At 44.4% G+C, this 17,718-nt stretch overlaps 1 protein-coding gene across 1 annotated transcript; it reads right to left on the bottom strand.

Annotated features, from left to right (window-relative positions):
* Window positions 1-1,388: 1,388 nt before the first annotated feature.
* LOC138328852 (metal cation symporter ZIP8-like) lies at window positions 1,389-16,236 on the bottom strand. The gene is made up of 7 exons (XM_069275574.1): window positions 16,130-16,236; window positions 14,055-14,299; window positions 13,643-13,812; window positions 12,901-13,032; window positions 4,261-4,501; window positions 2,174-2,361; window positions 1,389-1,704 (listed from the first exon to the last, which is right to left on the bottom strand). Exons 1-7 carry the CDS (start codon window positions 16,234-16,236, stop codon window positions 1,555-1,557), a joined length of 1,233 nt encoding a protein of 410 aa, XP_069131675.1. The 3' UTR covers window positions 1,389-1,554.
* Between the last annotated feature and the right edge of the window lie 1,482 nt (window positions 16,237-17,718).

The following is a 17,718-nucleotide window of genomic DNA, read 5'->3' as shown; positions in this document are numbered from 1 at the left end:
GTTTCTGACTGACTGAACAATCCGGGAACAGTATTACATGTAGTTTGAATTTAATGCATTTGTTGACTAGTAGTTTTGAGAGTAGGCAGGCCACTGTTCAATTCAATGGTACACGACACCATGCAGAAAATGAATGATTTGCTGATTGTTTTCTCCCTTCTTTCTGCCTTAATGTACATATAATACATGTATATGTATGCGTTGTAGCCCAGATTTTAATCCAGGTGAAAATATATATTTTTGGCAAACTGAAATCTGTAATCATCTTAACATTGGCTTAGAGCTCTACATGAACTATCCTTGGAAGACATGTAGCATTACTATCGAAATATTGGATATTTAAATGTTTAACGTGTTAAAACTGTTAGTTGATATCAAGAATTTATACGTTAGAGGTCCTTGGTGAATATGTTAAAATGTTATCATGTTTTGAGATTTCTCGGAGTTCCACATAACTTGCAAATTTTCAGATCATATACAGTAGCCAAAGTGGTTTTAACAAACTGTTTTTCACAAATCATTTTCGCTTTGTTGTTACAGTGCTGTATTAGATTTTAAACTTCTAAGACGAATTTCCAATATCAATAATTGTTACATGTATATGGTATTAATAGTTTCCCTATTTATGAAAACAAACTTGGTTACAAACTGCACGATGTGTTTAATTAATGTGAACATTTAAAAAGTATCTAAACGATTGCAAAGAGAGAGAGAGAGAGAGAGAGATTCCAGTCTATTAGTAAAACTAGTAGCCAATCAAAGTGATGCACTCATGCTGATACTATTCATCTATTGGTCAACCAATCAAAAACGTTTGCAAACTGATCGTCGCCGAGCTGTGTCATCCAAACTATTTTTGCTGTGATATAGACGGTATGACTGCATACTTGACCAGGAATGTAATTATCCGGATATGATATAAAGTCATATGTAGCAAGGAATGTAATTATCCAGATATGATATAGAGTCATATGTAGTCAGGAATGCACTCATCCGATATGATATATAGTCATATGCAGAAGGAATGCAATTATCCGGATATGATATAGAGTCATATATAGCCAGAAATGTAATCATCCGAATATGATATAGAGTCCTGTGTAGTCAGGAATGTAATTATCCGGATGTGATATAGAGTTCTGTGTAGTCAGAAATGCAATTATCCGGATGTGATATAGAGTCATATGTAGTCAGAAATGTAATTATCCGGATGTGATATAGAGTCCTGTGTAGTCAGGAACGCAATTATCCGCATGTGATATAGAATCATGTGTAGTCAGGAAATGCAATTATCCGAATGAGATAAAAGTATAGAGTTCATGTGTAGCCAGAAATGTAATTATCCGGATATGATATAGAGTCATATGTAGTCAGGAATGCAATTATCCGGATATGATATAGAGTCATGTGTAGTCAGGAATGCAATTATCCGGATATGATATAGAGTCATATGTAGTCAGGAATGCAATTATCCGGATATGATATAGAGTCATATGTAGTCAGGAATGCAATTATCCGGATATGATATAGAGTCATATGTAGTCAGGAATGCAATTATCCGGATATGATACTGCCATATGTAACCAGGAATATAACGATTGCGAATCCTAGGAGAAGACCAATATTTTGGTGGAAGAACACGGTCAGAGGGCCATCGTGACTTGCCACAGCCGCAAACTTCGCTTGTTTGTTCATTTCGGGAATCTGTAAGAAAACAAAATACACCAATAATTTTCAGAAACAACATTAATATCGCTGTTGTCAAGGGGCCTGTGAGCTTACGCCATAACGCGGCGTCTGTCGTCCGTCCCTCCATTGACATTGATTACTGTAGGGATCGTTACCGAAATTGGCCAGAGAAAACCTTGAGAAAGGGGAACAGAGTTTGTATAAATGAATCATGACTGTGACACCCCAACCATCCGTGGGAAAAGGAAGATTAGAGGCAACTCCTTAATCCTTTATAACCTAACCTTCCTTTAACCATGTCGGCTAGAGCGATATAAAAAACTAAACTTTTCTCACCATGTCGGCTAGAGCAAAAGAAATAGACTAAACCTCTTTCACCATGTCGGCGAGAGCGATCGAAATATAATACACCTATTATAGAGTAAATACTTTGACCATGTCGGCTAGAGCTATGTAAATAGACTAAACTTCGAAATTCTCTCACCATGTCGGCTAGAGCTATGTAAATAAATAGACCTCCAGAAAATGCGAACACGTAAGTATTAGCATCAGTGTTCTCGCCGACAACAATGCCAATCACCAGCCCCAGATATATTGTAACCGCCGCTAAAAAGTTCAGCACCAGTGCTCTCTTTATCGTCATACCAGTGTGTAACAAAATGGCTATATCACCTGGAACAGAACAAAACTAGGAATACATATTGGATACATATTCTAACTTAAAGATGCTCCACCGCTGACAAATGCTATTTTTTCACTATCAAAACTGGAGCAGACGATTTAATATTTGTCTTCAGTTACAAAAGTTACTTACTTTACATCATAACTACCATTAAAAAGTTTGAACTTCTAATTTTATCTCAAGTTAAAAATTGAAAAATAATTAATTGCATCCCGAAAAAATTCCGTGGCACTACATCCTATATAGAATGAAGTACTGATTGCGCATTCGCCAAAGGCAAGGCAAATTATTTTATATTATTTTTTGTGTTAATTAGACACAAATATATACATGATTAAACACCAATTATTGGTCAAATGATTTATGTCATTTATGTACTGTTGGCGGTGGAGCATCTTTAACCTGCGTGAGCAAAAATTACAGTTAGACAGTTATTCTTATGAACATTAAGATGTAAAAAAGACAAAAAGCTATGTTACTGCACTACACAGCAGAAGGAGTTTGTGATATTTTTGCCGCGTTACATGATACAGGAGACAACTTCAATGACGCCCACATAGAACTATCTGAATAATTTGCTTCTAAGAAGCCAACAGAGTTCCAGGTCTATAAATTTATATAAATTTAGGCAAGAATGTTGAAAATCGATTGATGCATTTACGACAAAACTCCGACAGCAAAGCTCCCGATGTGACTTCGTGAATCCTGAAAGGAAATTAAAACTCAAATCATCCAAGGATGTAATTCGTCAATTCTACGAAGAAGAGCACTGCGAGAAGAAATTTCTCTGGATAATCTACTTCAACTAGCACGAAGTATGGAACTATCGGAAACACAAGCAGAGGTCATAGAGAAAAGAAATGAACTTGCCACTGGCATGTCAGAAGCGGTCAAAAAGCTTAACAAACAAAGAGTCAGTTCTGGAAAACAAATCTCGACTTCATAGTAATTATCATCAAAAGACGACTTCAGTTTCCACAATGTGTAGGCACTGTGTGTAGGAACTGTGTTTAGGGGTTTTTCCCCTTTCCAAAAGAAAAGTCATGCCCGGCTTAAGGAAAAATCTGTAACTACTGCGAAAAACTGGGACATTTGCGAAAGCATGCTGAACCAAGAACCAGAACCAGAAAACCAAGAAAATCATCAAACGCATTGATCAAGAAAAGTGACAGGTCCAGTAACTCATCAGAAATCGAATACATAGACTGTTTTGGGTTAAAAACGGACGTTGTAGTCAACAGTGTAAATACTGAACTTCTTGTCAACACAGGATCAAGTATAAATATCATAACTGATGAAACCTACAAAAAGATTGAAGGAACAACTGTTCTCGAAAAATAAACAAAGATATAAAGGTATTCGCTTGTGGATCCTCAAAGCCATTACCACTTTTGGGAACGATTGAAGCTACCAGATTATTTCCACCATTGCGAATGTGACACCCAAATCAAAATGTGATGGATTTTGTGATCAAAATTCATTCATTTTCAACGGAATTGGAAAATGTAAGGATGTAAAAATCAACTTATAATATCAACATGGATGTTCAACCAGAGAGCCAACCCCACCGTCGAATTCATTTCCACATGTAGAAAAAGAAATTAAGGGTTTTGAAGAGCAAGATATCATTGAAAAAGTGTCTGATCCTACAACTTATCTGGTCCTTGTCAGCTCCTGTGTGCCCTGGTCCTTGTCCTTCGCCTCATATGACATGGACAGTTGGTACAAAACTACGTACTATTTTGTTTTAGGACAGATATAAAGTAGTATGTCTAAAGGAGTTATACTGTATTAAAACCCCTTTAACTTGCACTGCATGGGACCAGGTTGTAGATTATTGTGTTACATTCTTGTGTGAAAACAAACCAACCGGATAAATAAACACCCACCAAGTTCATGTGGAAGTTCTTCACTTAGTATTGCCAAGGAAACACTTATTCCAACGGCTACACTTTCCGTGTAGGCTGCACCCATGGCAAGACCGTCGGAGAAGTTGTGAAGGGCATCACCAAGTAGAAGAGTCCACGCTACGGTAGCCACTCCGCCTTCTACCCGAACATGGGAATGGCCATGTGATTCCATGTTTTGAAAGAATTCTAATTCTGTCGTTTCGACATCTTTCTCCCTTTTCTGAAAATAAGCGAAACACGATGTTATTGTGAATTACGGTTGTATTATCGAGTTTTCCACTACATTGCTCCTTAGTCTCGCTGCCAATCAGATACTGCCATGTTAACCTCCCCATCACACTCACCTCTCTCCTCTTCGTTGCTGCCATGTTAACTCCCCCATCCACACTCACCTCTCTCCTCTACGTTGCTGCCATGTTAACTCCCCCCACCACACTCACCTCTCTCCTCTTCGTTACTGCCATGTTAACTCCCCCATCACACACTCTCTCCTCTTCGTTACTCCATGTTAACTCCCCACCACACTCACCTCTCTACTCCTCGTTACTGCCATGTTAACTCCCCCACCACACTCACCTCTCTCCTCCTCGTTACTGCCATGTTAACTCCCCCACCACACTCACCTCTCTCCTCTTCGTTACTGCCATGTTAACTCCCCCACCACACTCACCTCTCTCCTCTACGTTACTGCCATGTTAACTCCCCCACCACACTCACCTCTCTCCTCTTCGTTACTGCCATGTTAACTCCCCCACCACACTCACCTCTCTCCTCCTCGTTACTGCCATGTTAACTCCCCCACCACACTCACCTCTCTCCTCTTCGTTACTGCCATGTTAACTCCCCCACCACACTCCCTCTCTCCTCTTCGTTACTGCCATGTTAACCCCCTCACCGTTTACTCCCCCACACACTCACCTCTCTCCTCCTCGTTACTGCCATGTTAACTCCCCCACCACACTCACCTCTCTCCTCTTCGTTACTGCCATGTTAACTCCCCCACCACACTCACCTCTCTCCTCTTCGTTACTGCCATGTTAACTCCCCCACCACACTCACCTCTCTCCTCCTCGTTACTGCCATGTTAACTCCCCCACACACTCACCTCTCTCCTCCTCGTTACTGCCATGTTAACTCCCCCACCACACTCACCTCTCTCCTCCTCGTTACTGCCATGTTAACTCCCCCACCACACTCACCTCTCTCTCCTCGTTACTGCCATGTTAACTCCCCCACCACACACTCACCTCTCTCCTCCTCGTTACTGCCATGTTAACTCCCCCATCACACTCACCTCTCTCCTCCTCGTTACTGCCATGTTAACTCCCCCATCACACTCACCTCTCTCCTCTTCGTTACTGCCATGTTAACTCCCCCATCACACTCACCTCTCTCCTCTTCGTTACTGCCATGTTAACTCCCCCATCACACTCACCTCTCTCCTCTTCGTTACTGCCATGTTAACTCCCCCATCACACTCACACTCTCTCCTCTTCGTTACTGCCATGTTAACTCCCCCATCACACTCACCTCTCTCCTCTTCGTTACTGCCATGTTAACTCCCCACCACACTCACCTTCTCCTCTCGTTACCCATGTTAACTCACACACTCACCTCTCTCCTCCTCGTTACTGCCATGTTAACTCCCCCATCCACACTCACCTCTCTCCTCCTCGTTACTGCCATGTTAACTCCCCCATCACACTCACCTCTCTCCTCCTCGTTACTGCCATGTTAACTCCCCCACACACTCACCTCTCTCCTCTTCGTTACTGCCATGTTAACTCCCCCACCACACTCACCTCTCTCCTCTTCGTTACTGCCATGTTAACTCCCCCATCACACTCACCTCTCTCCTCCTCGTTACTGCCATGTTAACTCCCCCATCACACTCACCTCTCTCCTCTTCGTTACTGCCATGTTAACTCCCCCACCACACTCACCTCTCTCCTCCTCGTTACTGCCATGTTAACTCCCCCATCACACTCACCTCTCTCCTCTTCGTTACTGCCATGTTAACTCCCCCACCACACACATCACCTACTCTCTCCTCTTCGTTACTGCCATGTTAACTCCCCCACCACACTCACCTCTCTCTCCTCGTTACTGCCATGTTAACTCCCCCACCACACTCACCTCTCTCCTCTTCGTTACTGCCATGTTAACTCCCCCACCACACTCACCTCTCTCCTCTTCGTTACTGCCATGTTAACTCCCCCACCACACTCACCTCTCTCCTCTTCGTTACTGCCATGTTAACTCCCCCACCACACTCACCTCTCTCCTCCTCGTTACTGCCATGTTAACTCCCCCACCACACTCACCTCTCTCCTCCTTCGTTACTGCCATGTTAACTCCCCCACCACACTCACACTCACCTCTCTCCTCTCGTTACTGCCATGTTAACTCCCCCACCACACTCACCTCTCTCCTCCTCGTTACTGCCATGTTAACTCCCCCACCACACTCACCTCTCTCCTCTACGTTACTGCCATGTTAACTCCCCCACCACACTCACCTCTCTCCTCTTCGTTACTGCCATGTTAACTCCCCCACCACACTCACCTCTCTCCTCCTCGTTACTGCCATGTTAACTCCCCCACCACACTCACCTCTCTCCTCCTCGTTACTGCCATGTTAACTCCCCCATCACACTCACCTCTCTCCTCTTCGTTACTGCCATGTTAACTCCCCCATCACACTCACCTCTCTCCTCCTCGTTACTGCCATGTTAACTCCCCCACCACACTCACCTCTCTCCTCTTCGTTACTGCCATGTTAACTCCCCCACCACACTCACCTCTCTCCTCTTCGTTACTGCCATGTTAACTCCCCCACCACACTCACCTCTCTCCTCCTCGTTACTGCCATGTTAACTCCCCCACCACACTCACCTCTCTCCTCCTCGTTACTGCCATGTTAACTCCCCCATCACACTCACCTCTCTCCTCTTCGTTACTGCCATGTTAACTCCCCCATCACACTCACCTCTCTCCTCCTCGTTACTGCCATGTTAACTCCCCCACCACACTCACCTCTCTCCTCTTCGTTACTGCCATGTTAACTCCCCCATCACACTCACCTCTCTCCTCTTCGTTACTGCCATGTTAACTCCCCCCACACTCACCTCTCTCCTCTTCGTTACTGCCATGTTAACTCCCCCACCACACTCACCTCTCTCCTCTTCGTTACTGCCATGTTAACTCCCCCATCACACTCACCTCTCTCCTCCTCGTTACTGCCATGTTAACTCCCCCATCACACTCACCTCTCTCCTCTTCGTTACTGCCATGTTAACTCCCCCACCACACTCACCTCTCTCCTCTTCGTTACTGCCATGTTAACTCCCCCATCACACACACTCTCTCTCTCTTCGTTACTGCCATGTTAACTCCCCCACCACACTCACCTCTCTCCTCTTCGTTACTGCCATGTTAACTCCCCCATCACACTCACCTCTCTCCTCTTCGTTACTGCCATGTTAACTCCCCCACCACACTCACCTCTCTCCTCTTCGTTACTGCCATGTTAACTCCCCCATCACACTCACCTCTCTCCTCTCGTTACTGCCATGTTAACTCCCCCATCCACACTCACCTCTCTCCTCTCGTTACTGCGTTAACTCCCATGTTAACCATTACTCCCCACCACACTCACCTCTCTCCTCTTCGTTACTGCCATGTTAACTCCCCCACCACACTCACCTCTCTCCTCTTCGTTACTGCCATGTTAACTCCCCCATCACACTCACCTCTCTCCTCTTCGTTACTGCCATGTTAACTCCCCCACCACACTCACCTCTCTACTCCTCGTTACTGCCATGTTAACTCCCCCACCACACTCACCTCTCTCCTCTTCGTTACTGCCATGTTAACTCCCCCACACACTCACCTCTCTCCTCTTCGTTACTGCCATGTTAACTCCCCCACCACACTCACCTCTCTCCTCTTCGTTACTGCCATGTTAACTCCCCCACCACACTCACCTCTCTCCTCTCGTTACTGCCATGTTAACTCCCCCATCACACTCACCTCTCTCCTCTTCGTTACTGCCATGTTAACTCCCCCACCACACTCACCTCTCTCCTCCTCGTTACTGCCATGTTAACTCCCCCATCACACTCACCTCTCTCTCCTCGTTACTGCCATGTTAACTCCCCCATCACACTCACCTCTCTCCTCCTCGTTACTGCCATGTTAACTCCCCCACCACACTCACCTCTCTCCTCTTCGTTACTGCCATGTTAACTCCCCCATCACACTCACCTCTCTCCTCTTCGTTACTGCCATGTTAACTCCCCCACCACACTCACCTCTCTCCTCCTCGTTACTGCCATGTTAACTCCCCCACCACACTCACCTCTCTCCTCTTCGTTACTGCCATGTTAACTCCCCCACCACACTCACCTCTCTCCTCTTCGTTACTGCCATGTTAACTCCCCCCACCACACTCACCTCTCTCCTCTTCGTTACTGCCATGTTAACTCCCCCACCACACTCACCTCTCTCCTCTTCGTTACTGCCATGTTAACTCCCCCATCACACTCACCTCTCTCCTCTTCGTTACTGCCATGTTAACTCCCCCATCACACTCACCTCTCTCCTCTTCGTTACTGGTATACGCCACCCTGTTAATACTCCCCCACCACACTCACCTCTCTCCTCTTCGTTACTGCCATGTTAACTCCCCCATCACACTCACCTCTCTCCTCTTCGTTACTGCCATGTTAACTCCCCCACCACACTCACCTCTCTCCTCTTCGTTACTGCCATGTTAACTCCCCCACCACACTCACCTCTCTCCTCTTCGTTACTGCCATGTTAACTCCCCCATCACACTCACCTCTCTCCTCCTCGTTACTGCCATGTTAACTCCCCATCACACTCACCTCTCTCCTCTTCGTTACTGCCATGTTAACTCCCCCATCACACTCACCTCTCTCCTCTTCGTTACTGCCATGTTAACTCCCCCATCACACTCACCTCTCTCCTCTTCGTTACTGCCATGTTAACTCCCCCATCACACTCACCTCTCTCCTCTTCGTTACTGCCATGTTAACTCCCCCACCACACTCACCTCTCTCCTCTTCGTTACTGCCATGTTAACTCCCCCACCACACTCACCTCTCTCCTCTTCGTTACTGCCATGTTAACTCCCCCCACACTCACCTCTCTCCTCTTCGTTACTGCCATGTTAACTCCCCCACCACACTCACCTCTCTCCTCTTCGTTACTGCCATGTTAACTCCCCCACACACTCACCTCTCTCCTCTTCGTTACTGCCATGTTAACTCCCCCACCACACACTCACCTCTCTCCTCTCGTTACTGCCATGTTAACTCCCCCATCACACTCACCTCTCTCCTCTTCGTTACTGCCATGTTAACTCCCCCACCACACTCACCTCTCTCCTCTTCGTTACTGCCATGTTAACTCCCCCACCACACTCACCTCTCTCCTCTTCGTTACTGCCATGTTAACTCCCCCACCACACTCACCTCTCTCCTCTTCGTTACTGCCATGTTAACTCCCCCACCACACTCACCTCTCTCCTCCTCGTTACTGCCATGTTAACTCCCCCACCACACTCACCTCTCTCCTCTTCGTTACTGCCATGTTAACTCCCCCACCACACTCACCTCTCTCCTCTTCGTTACTGCCATGTTAACTCCCCCACCACACTCACCTCTCTCTCTCTCTCGTTACTGCCATGTTAACTCCCCCATCACACTCACCTCTCTCCTCCTCGTTACTGCCATGTTAACTCCCCCACCACACTCACCTCTCTCCTCTTCGTTACTGCCATGTTAACTCCCCCACCATCACACTCACCTCTCTCCTCTTCGTTACTGCCATGTTAACTCCCCCATCACACTCACCTCTCTCCTCTCGTTACTGCCATGTTAACTCCCCCATCACACTCACCTCTCTCCTCCTCGTTACTGCCATGTTAACTCCCCCACCACACTCACCTCTCTCTCTCCTCGTTACTGCCATGTTAACTCCCCCACCACACTCACCTCTCTCCTCCTCGTTACTGCCATGTTAACTCCCCCACCACACTCACCTCTCTCCTCTTCGTTACTGCCATGTTAACTCCCCCACCACACTCACCTCTCTCCTCTTCGTTACTGCCATGTTAACTCCCCACCACACTCACCTCTCTCCTCTTCGTTACTGCCATGTTAACTCCCCCACCACACTCACCTCTCTCTCCTCGTTACTGCCATGTTAACTCCCCCACCACACTCACCTCTCTCCTCCTCGTTACTGCCATGTTAACTCCCCCACCACACTCACCTCTCTCCTCTTCGTTACTGCCATGTTAACTCCCCCACCACACTCACCTCTCTCCTCTTCGTTACTGCCATGTTAACTCCCCCACCACACTCACCTCTCTCCTCCTCGTTACTGCCATGTTAACTCCCCCATCACACTCACCTCTCTCTCTCCTCGTTACTGCCATGTTAACTCCCCCACCACACTCACCTCTCTCCTCCTCGTTACTGCCATGTTAACTCCCCCACACACTCACCTCTCTCCTCCTCGTTACTGCCATGTTAACTCCCCCATCACACTCACCTCTCTCCTCCTCGTTACTGCCATGTTAACTCCCCCATCACACTCACCTCTCTCCTCCTCGTTACTGCCATGTTAACTCCCCCATCACACTCACCTCTCTCTCCTCCTCGTTACTGCCATGTTAACTCCCCCACCACACTCACCTCTCTCCTCTTCGTTACTGCCATGTTAACTCCCCCATCACACTCACCTCTCTCCTCCTCGTTACTGCCATGTTAACTCCCCCACACACTCACCTCTCTCCTCCTCGTTACTGCCATGTTAACTCCCCCATCACACTCACCTCTCTCCTCCTCGTTACTGCCATGTTAACTCCCCCATCACACTCACCTCTCTCCTCCTCGTTACTGCCATGTTAACTCCCCCATCACACTCACCTCTCTCCTCTCTTACTGCACTCTCACCTCTCTCCTCTTCGTTACTGCCATGTTAACTCCCCCATCACACTCACCTCTCTCCTCCTCGTTACTGCCATGTTAACTCCCCATCACACTCACCTCTCTCCTCCGTTACTGCCATGTTAACTCCCCCACACACTCACCTCTCTCCTCTTCGTTACTGCCATGTTAACTCCCCCACCACACTCACCTCTCTCCTCTTCGTTACTGCCATGTTAACTCCCCCATCACACTCACCTCTCTCCTCGTTACTGCCATGTTAACTCCCCCACCACACTCACCTCTCTCCTCCTTCGTTACTGCCATGTTAACTCCCCCATCACACTCACCTCTCTCCTCTTCGTTACTGCCATGTTAACTCCCCCATCACACTCACCTCTCTCCTCTTCGTTACTGCCATGTTAACTCCCCCATCACACTCACCTCTCTCCTCTTCGTTACTGCCATGTTAACTCCCCCACCACACTCACCTCTCTCCTCCTCGTTACTGCCATGTTAACTCCCCCACCACACTCACCTCTCTCCTCTTCGTTACTGCCATGTTAACTCCCCCATCACACTCACCTCTCTACTCTTCGTTACTGCCATGTTAACTCCCCCACACACTCACCTCTCTCCTCTTCGTTACTGCCATGTTAACTCCCCCACCACACTCACCTCTCTCCTCCTCGTTACTGCCATGTTAACTCCCCCACACACTCACCTCTCTCCTCTTCGTTACTGCCATGTTAACTCCCCCACCACACTCACCTCTCTCCTCTTCGTTACTGCCATGTTAACTCCCCCACCACACTCACCTCTCTCCTCCTCGTTACTGCCATGTTAACTCCCCCACCACACTCACCTCTCTCCTCTTCGTTACTGCCATGTTAACTCCCCCACCACACTCACCTCTCTCCTCTTCGTTACTGCCATGTTAACTCCCCCACACACTCACCTCTCTCCTCTTCGTTACTGCCATGTTAACTCCCCCACCACACTCACCTCTCTCCCTTCGTTACTGCCATGTTAACTCCCCCACCACACTCACCTCTCTCCTCTTCGTTACTGCCATGTTAACTCCCCCATCACACACTCACCTCTCTCCTCTTCGTTACTGCCATGTTAACTCCCCCACCACACTCACCTCTCTCCTCTTCGTTCTGCCATGTTAACTCCCCCATCACACTCACCTCTCTCTCTTCGTTACTGCCATGTTAACTCCCCCACCACACTCACCTCTCTCCTCTTCGTTACTGCCATGTTAACTCCCCCACCACACTCACCTCTCTCCTCTTCGTTACTGCCATGTTAACTCCCCCATCACACTCACCTCTCTCTCTTCGTTACTGCCATGTTAACTCCCCCACCACACTCACCTCTCTCCTCTTCGTTACTGCCATGTTAACTCCCCCACCACACTCACCTCTCTCCTCTTCGTTACTGCCATGTTAACTCCCCCACCACACTCACCTCTCTCCTCTTCGTTACTGCCATGTTAACTCCCCCATCACACTCACCTCTCTCCTCTTCGTTACTGCCATGTTAACTCCCCCACCACACTCACCTCTCTCCTCCTCGTTACTGCCATGTTAACTCCCCCACCACACTCACCTCTCTCCTCTTCGTCACCGCCATGTTAACTCCCCCACCACACTCACCTCTCTCCTCTTCGTTGCTGCCATGTCGATTGATCGCTCCAATACGAAGAAGACATACACCCCGACTATGGCCATGGTTAATTTCCATTTATAATCAGGGATTGGATTGTTCTCGCTTGTCATGCCTAATGACTAAAATATACAAGCAGAAAAATCACAAACATGTCTTTGAACGACGCTGCCGTTGTAAGTGTTGCGCAACCCATTATCGTCCTACGCTAAATGATGTTAATTAAAAATTATTAAAAGTTAAAAGTTAATTAGTTAAACATATAAAACATACATATAGTTATGGGGGGAAAAACAAATCTACATGTACTTGTACTTACAAAAGATAGGTTGTCTTCATAATTATAATTGTAATGTCTGTAATGTAACAGAGCATCCTCGATATTCCAGGGATTCCAATCACTTAAAATCTCTACACCTCTGGACTATCTCATAGTAAAACTGGAGGCAGCAGAATAGAACAGGTAATAAGTCATTTGATTTAATCAAAAGAGCTGTATAACGGTACATTGTGGTTGACTGAGTGACTTTGATGTTAGGCGTCGCTCTCTCTGTAGTCTTCAAAGGAAATCTTTGCTAGCCTGTGATTGGTCAAATGATTTCCGCTGAACTGCCTTCAATTTCACTATGAGATAGTCCAGGGGTGTAGAGATCGTAAGTGATCGGAACCCCTGTGGTATCGAGGATGGTAACAGAGCTAAAAGACATTGTATGATAATTAAAGCTGATTTACCTCCGGTATTAGGACTAAAACGCCTGTCCCTGCCAGCGTGCCCACGGCCAGAGATACACAAAAATACATAATTCTTTGAAAGCTTCGAAACTTCATGCATGGTTTAAATAACGATCCAATATTTGAGATGAAAACGACAATGGACGCTGATCCGACGCCATAGCCCCACGCTGAAAACAAGAGACCATGTCCGATACTAAACATAATAATAATATATTTATAGTAATACGATGGTAGATACTGGTCGAACTATGTGTTTAGAAAGTGCACCGGAGTACAGCTTTGTAAATTAAACATTAATCAGTTTCACATTAAAAAGAATGTACTATGTTTCATTTGATGAGTTAAATTAAGAAAGTGGAATTGTGAAATTAATAGTTTTTAAAACTTTTCAATTAAAAGCGACACTGACCCTCGGCGGAGCTTGGTTTGCTTCTTTTATCGTCCTCGTCGTCCTCGTCTCCATGGTAACACTGAGGATCCTGAGCGGAGTAAACCACGGCCGGGAGACTACTGGTTAAACCTGTCCTATTTAGGCTTGAATTGGTAGAAAACTGCCGAAATATGTCTTCAAATCCTAAACACTGTAATAAAACAATCAAATTAAGATATTCCACAATGTCGTGACAGAAAGGCTGTATTCCACGACCACTTTCTCTAAGCACAGGCGTTTGGATCTTTAGACATTTTTCTCTCTATACATGTAATACGGTGTCGACACAGTATTGCATATAGAGAGAGAAAATGTCTATAGAGCCTGTGCTCTAAGTGTTTCATGGTGGTGCATGCATACATCCTTTTAAATGGAATAAATCTTGCTGTACACTGAAAATAGTGAATTAGAACAGGTAATTTAGTCATTTGATGTACATCAAAAGAGCCGTATAACGGTACACTGTGGATGTCTGTGTGGCTTTGATGTTAGGCGTCGCTCTCTCTGTAGTCTTCAAAGGAAATCTTTGCTAGCCTGTGATTGGTCAATTGAGATCGTAAGTGATCGGAACCCCCGGGGTATCGAGGATGCTAATCAACTTACCTGGGACATTAAACATAATCCAATGTCACATACCAACCATCTTCGTTCTAATCATATATACCTGTATACATCGTACATTCCCAGGTATTAACTCTAAAGGAATACCACAGGGACCTGGCTATATTATATACTGCTGCTTAAAAAATTTGTGCCAGGTTCCTGTGTGGTATACAATGGCAAGTCAAACGTTTCAAAATTCAAACAGCCAATGAAATCCGTTGTTACAAACCTTACCCAGAATGCAAATTATCGAATGTATATTTTTTACCACATTCATTGAACACATATATATATATATATGCATTTTATCATATACATACATATTTTTAAATTATCACATACATATATAAAATGTCACATACATATATTTATTACACCATACATATATTTGAGTAATTATTCAACACATACATAATATATATATATATATATATATATATATATATATATTCATCACATGCTTTTTTTAAATTGTGTTTCTTTGATATATATTATATTCATCACATATATATTGAAAAATATTGAACATAAATTTTTATTTATTGAATACATGTATTTTTGAATTTTGAAACGTTGTTTCGCTGTTGATCGGATGTTAAAGATGCTCCATCGCTGACAAATAGTACTTTTCTCAATATAAGCAGGAACAGACAAATTAGTATTTTTCTTCTGTTACAAAAGTTACTTACTTAACACCATTATCACCATTGAAAAGTTTGAGCTTCTAATTTAACTTCAAGATAAAAATATTAAAAATAATCAATTGCGTCACGAAAAAATTCTGTGGCACTATGGCCAATTTGGAATGATATACTGATTGCGCATGCAACAAAAACAAAATATATTATTTTATATTATTTTTTGTGTTAATTAGACATATACTTGATTAAACACCAACTATTGTTCAAATGATAAATATCATTTACGCTGTGTCGGCGGTGGAGTATCTTTAAACATTTTCAATCAAAGGTAAAGGGAAGTTCTCTTTGTGTGATTCAATGATGAAAAAGCGTTAGCTGTTGAAATGGTCTTCAAGTGAAATATCAGGGTTTAAATTTTCGATCGCACAATTTTTTTGGCAGAAAGTTCTCCAACTTCGCTAACCAATGGTATTTAGTTCGATTCTCCGCTAACCAAAGGTATTTAGTTTGATTCTCCGCTAGCCAAAGGTATTTAGTTTGATTCTCCGCTAGCCAAAGGTATTTAGTTCGATTCTCCGCTAGCCAAAGGTATTTAGTTAGACAGTAAAATAGATACCAATGTAGAGATGGTTTTAGGCTATGAATTACAAGGATTGTGTGGTTACATAGGCTGTCTCGTCTGGAAAATATGTCTGAAGTAGCGGTATTTTTCCTCATCTTTCCGTGAAACCTATCATTCTGAGTCACTCAATCCTCCACTTTAAATATCTAATGTGAAACTGAGTAATTTTGAGAACGCCAAGTACGTACCTCGCATTCATCTGTTGAGGAATTGGATGAAACATGTGTCGGGTGTAAACCAAGCTTATATCCAAGTTGGTAAAATCCGTCCTCTGAAAGGATGCCGTTAGATCCATATTTATCTAACATTTTGTTGATAAAATAATCCTTGTTGTTATTTTCAGATGCTTTTCCAAGACTCCCTAAAGTTGTGAAAGTAAGGATGAGGACGCAAAAGGAATCCATTGGAGACGCACGGGAGATTCTAAAGGAAGAACTCTCCGCATAGGATTTACCGGAATACTGTTACATGAATATACATGGCGTTGCTATCTACAGGCTTCATATGTAAATCACGATATGAAAAAGCCATCCAATTTTAAACATTGCTTGTGCCATCTGTTTGTTCATCGGTACCCGTACCTTGGCAAAGGTTTGGGTAAATGTATACATATATACATGTATTACCCTGTCCTGTGCTGAAATTTGATAGATAATGATTTGTGATATACAGTCATGTAAGATTTAATGAAATTTCTAAAATGCATATAGTGATTATATTGATAAACGAATATTCGTATTTCTAATAATTAATTTTCCTGTGTGTTGCATCATTTTTACAGAAGATCAAATTACCCATACAAATCACATCAACAATATATTCTCGGTAACACAGGCCCATTACACATCACATCAACTGTATATTCCAGGTAACACAGGCCCCTTACACATCACATCATCAGTATATTCCAGGTAACACAGGCCCCTTACACATCACATCATCAGTATATTCCAGGTAACACAGGCCCCTTACACATCATATCATCAGTATATTCCAGGTAACACAGGCCCCTTACACATCATATCATCAGTATATTCCAGGTAACACAGGCCCCTTACACATCACATCAACAGTATATTCCAGGTAACACAGGCCCCTTACACATCACATCAACAGTATATTCCAGGTAACACAGGCCCCTTACACATCATATCATCAGTATATTCCAGGTAACACAGGCCCCTTACACATCACATCATATATTCCAGGTAAACAGCCCTTACACATCACATCAACAGTATATTCCAGGTAACACAGGCCCCTTACACATCACATCAACAGTATATTCCAGTAACACAGGCCCCTTACACATCACATCAACAGTATATTCCAGGTAACACAGGCCCCTTACACATCACAAATATATTCCAGGTAACATTACAATCACATCAACAGTATATTTCAGGTAACACAGGCCCCTTAAACATCACAAAAAATATATTCCAGGTAACACAGGCCCCTTACACATCACATCAACAGTATATTCCAGGTAACACAGGCCCCTTACACATCACATCATCAGTATATTCCAGGTAACACAGGCCCCTTACACATCACATCAACAGTATATTCCAGATAACACAGGCCCCTTACACATCACATCATCAGTATATTCCAGGTAACACAGGCCCCTTACACATCACATCAACAGTATATTTCAGGTAACATAGGCCCCTTAAACATCGAAAAAATATATTCCAGGTAACACAGGCCCCTTACACATCACATCAACAGTATATTCCAGGTAACACAGGCCCCTTACACATCACATCAACAG

The sequence above is a fragment of the Argopecten irradians genome, chromosome 8 (genome assembly GCF_041381155.1).
Source record: "Argopecten irradians isolate NY chromosome 8, Ai_NY, whole genome shotgun sequence".
NCBI classification, from domain to species: domain Eukaryota; kingdom Metazoa; phylum Mollusca; class Bivalvia; order Pectinida; family Pectinidae; genus Argopecten; species Argopecten irradians.
The sequence above is the reverse complement of the archived record's forward strand: the minus strand, read 5'-3'. Positions and strand labels throughout refer to the sequence as shown.

Coding starts and splice junctions, on each gene's coding strand:
- LOC138328852 (XM_069275574.1), bottom strand. CDS start 16,236: ATGGATCTAACGGCATCCTTTCAGAGGACGGATTTTACCAACTTGGAT. Junction 13,813..14,054: donor CAAACCAAGCTCCGCCGAGG/GTCAGTGTCGCT, acceptor TCTTGTTTTCAG/CGTGGGGCTATGGCGTCGGA. Junction 1,705..2,173: donor ACATAGCTCTAGCCGACATG/GTGAGAGAATTT, acceptor GTTTTCTTACAG/ATTCCCGAAATGAACAAACA.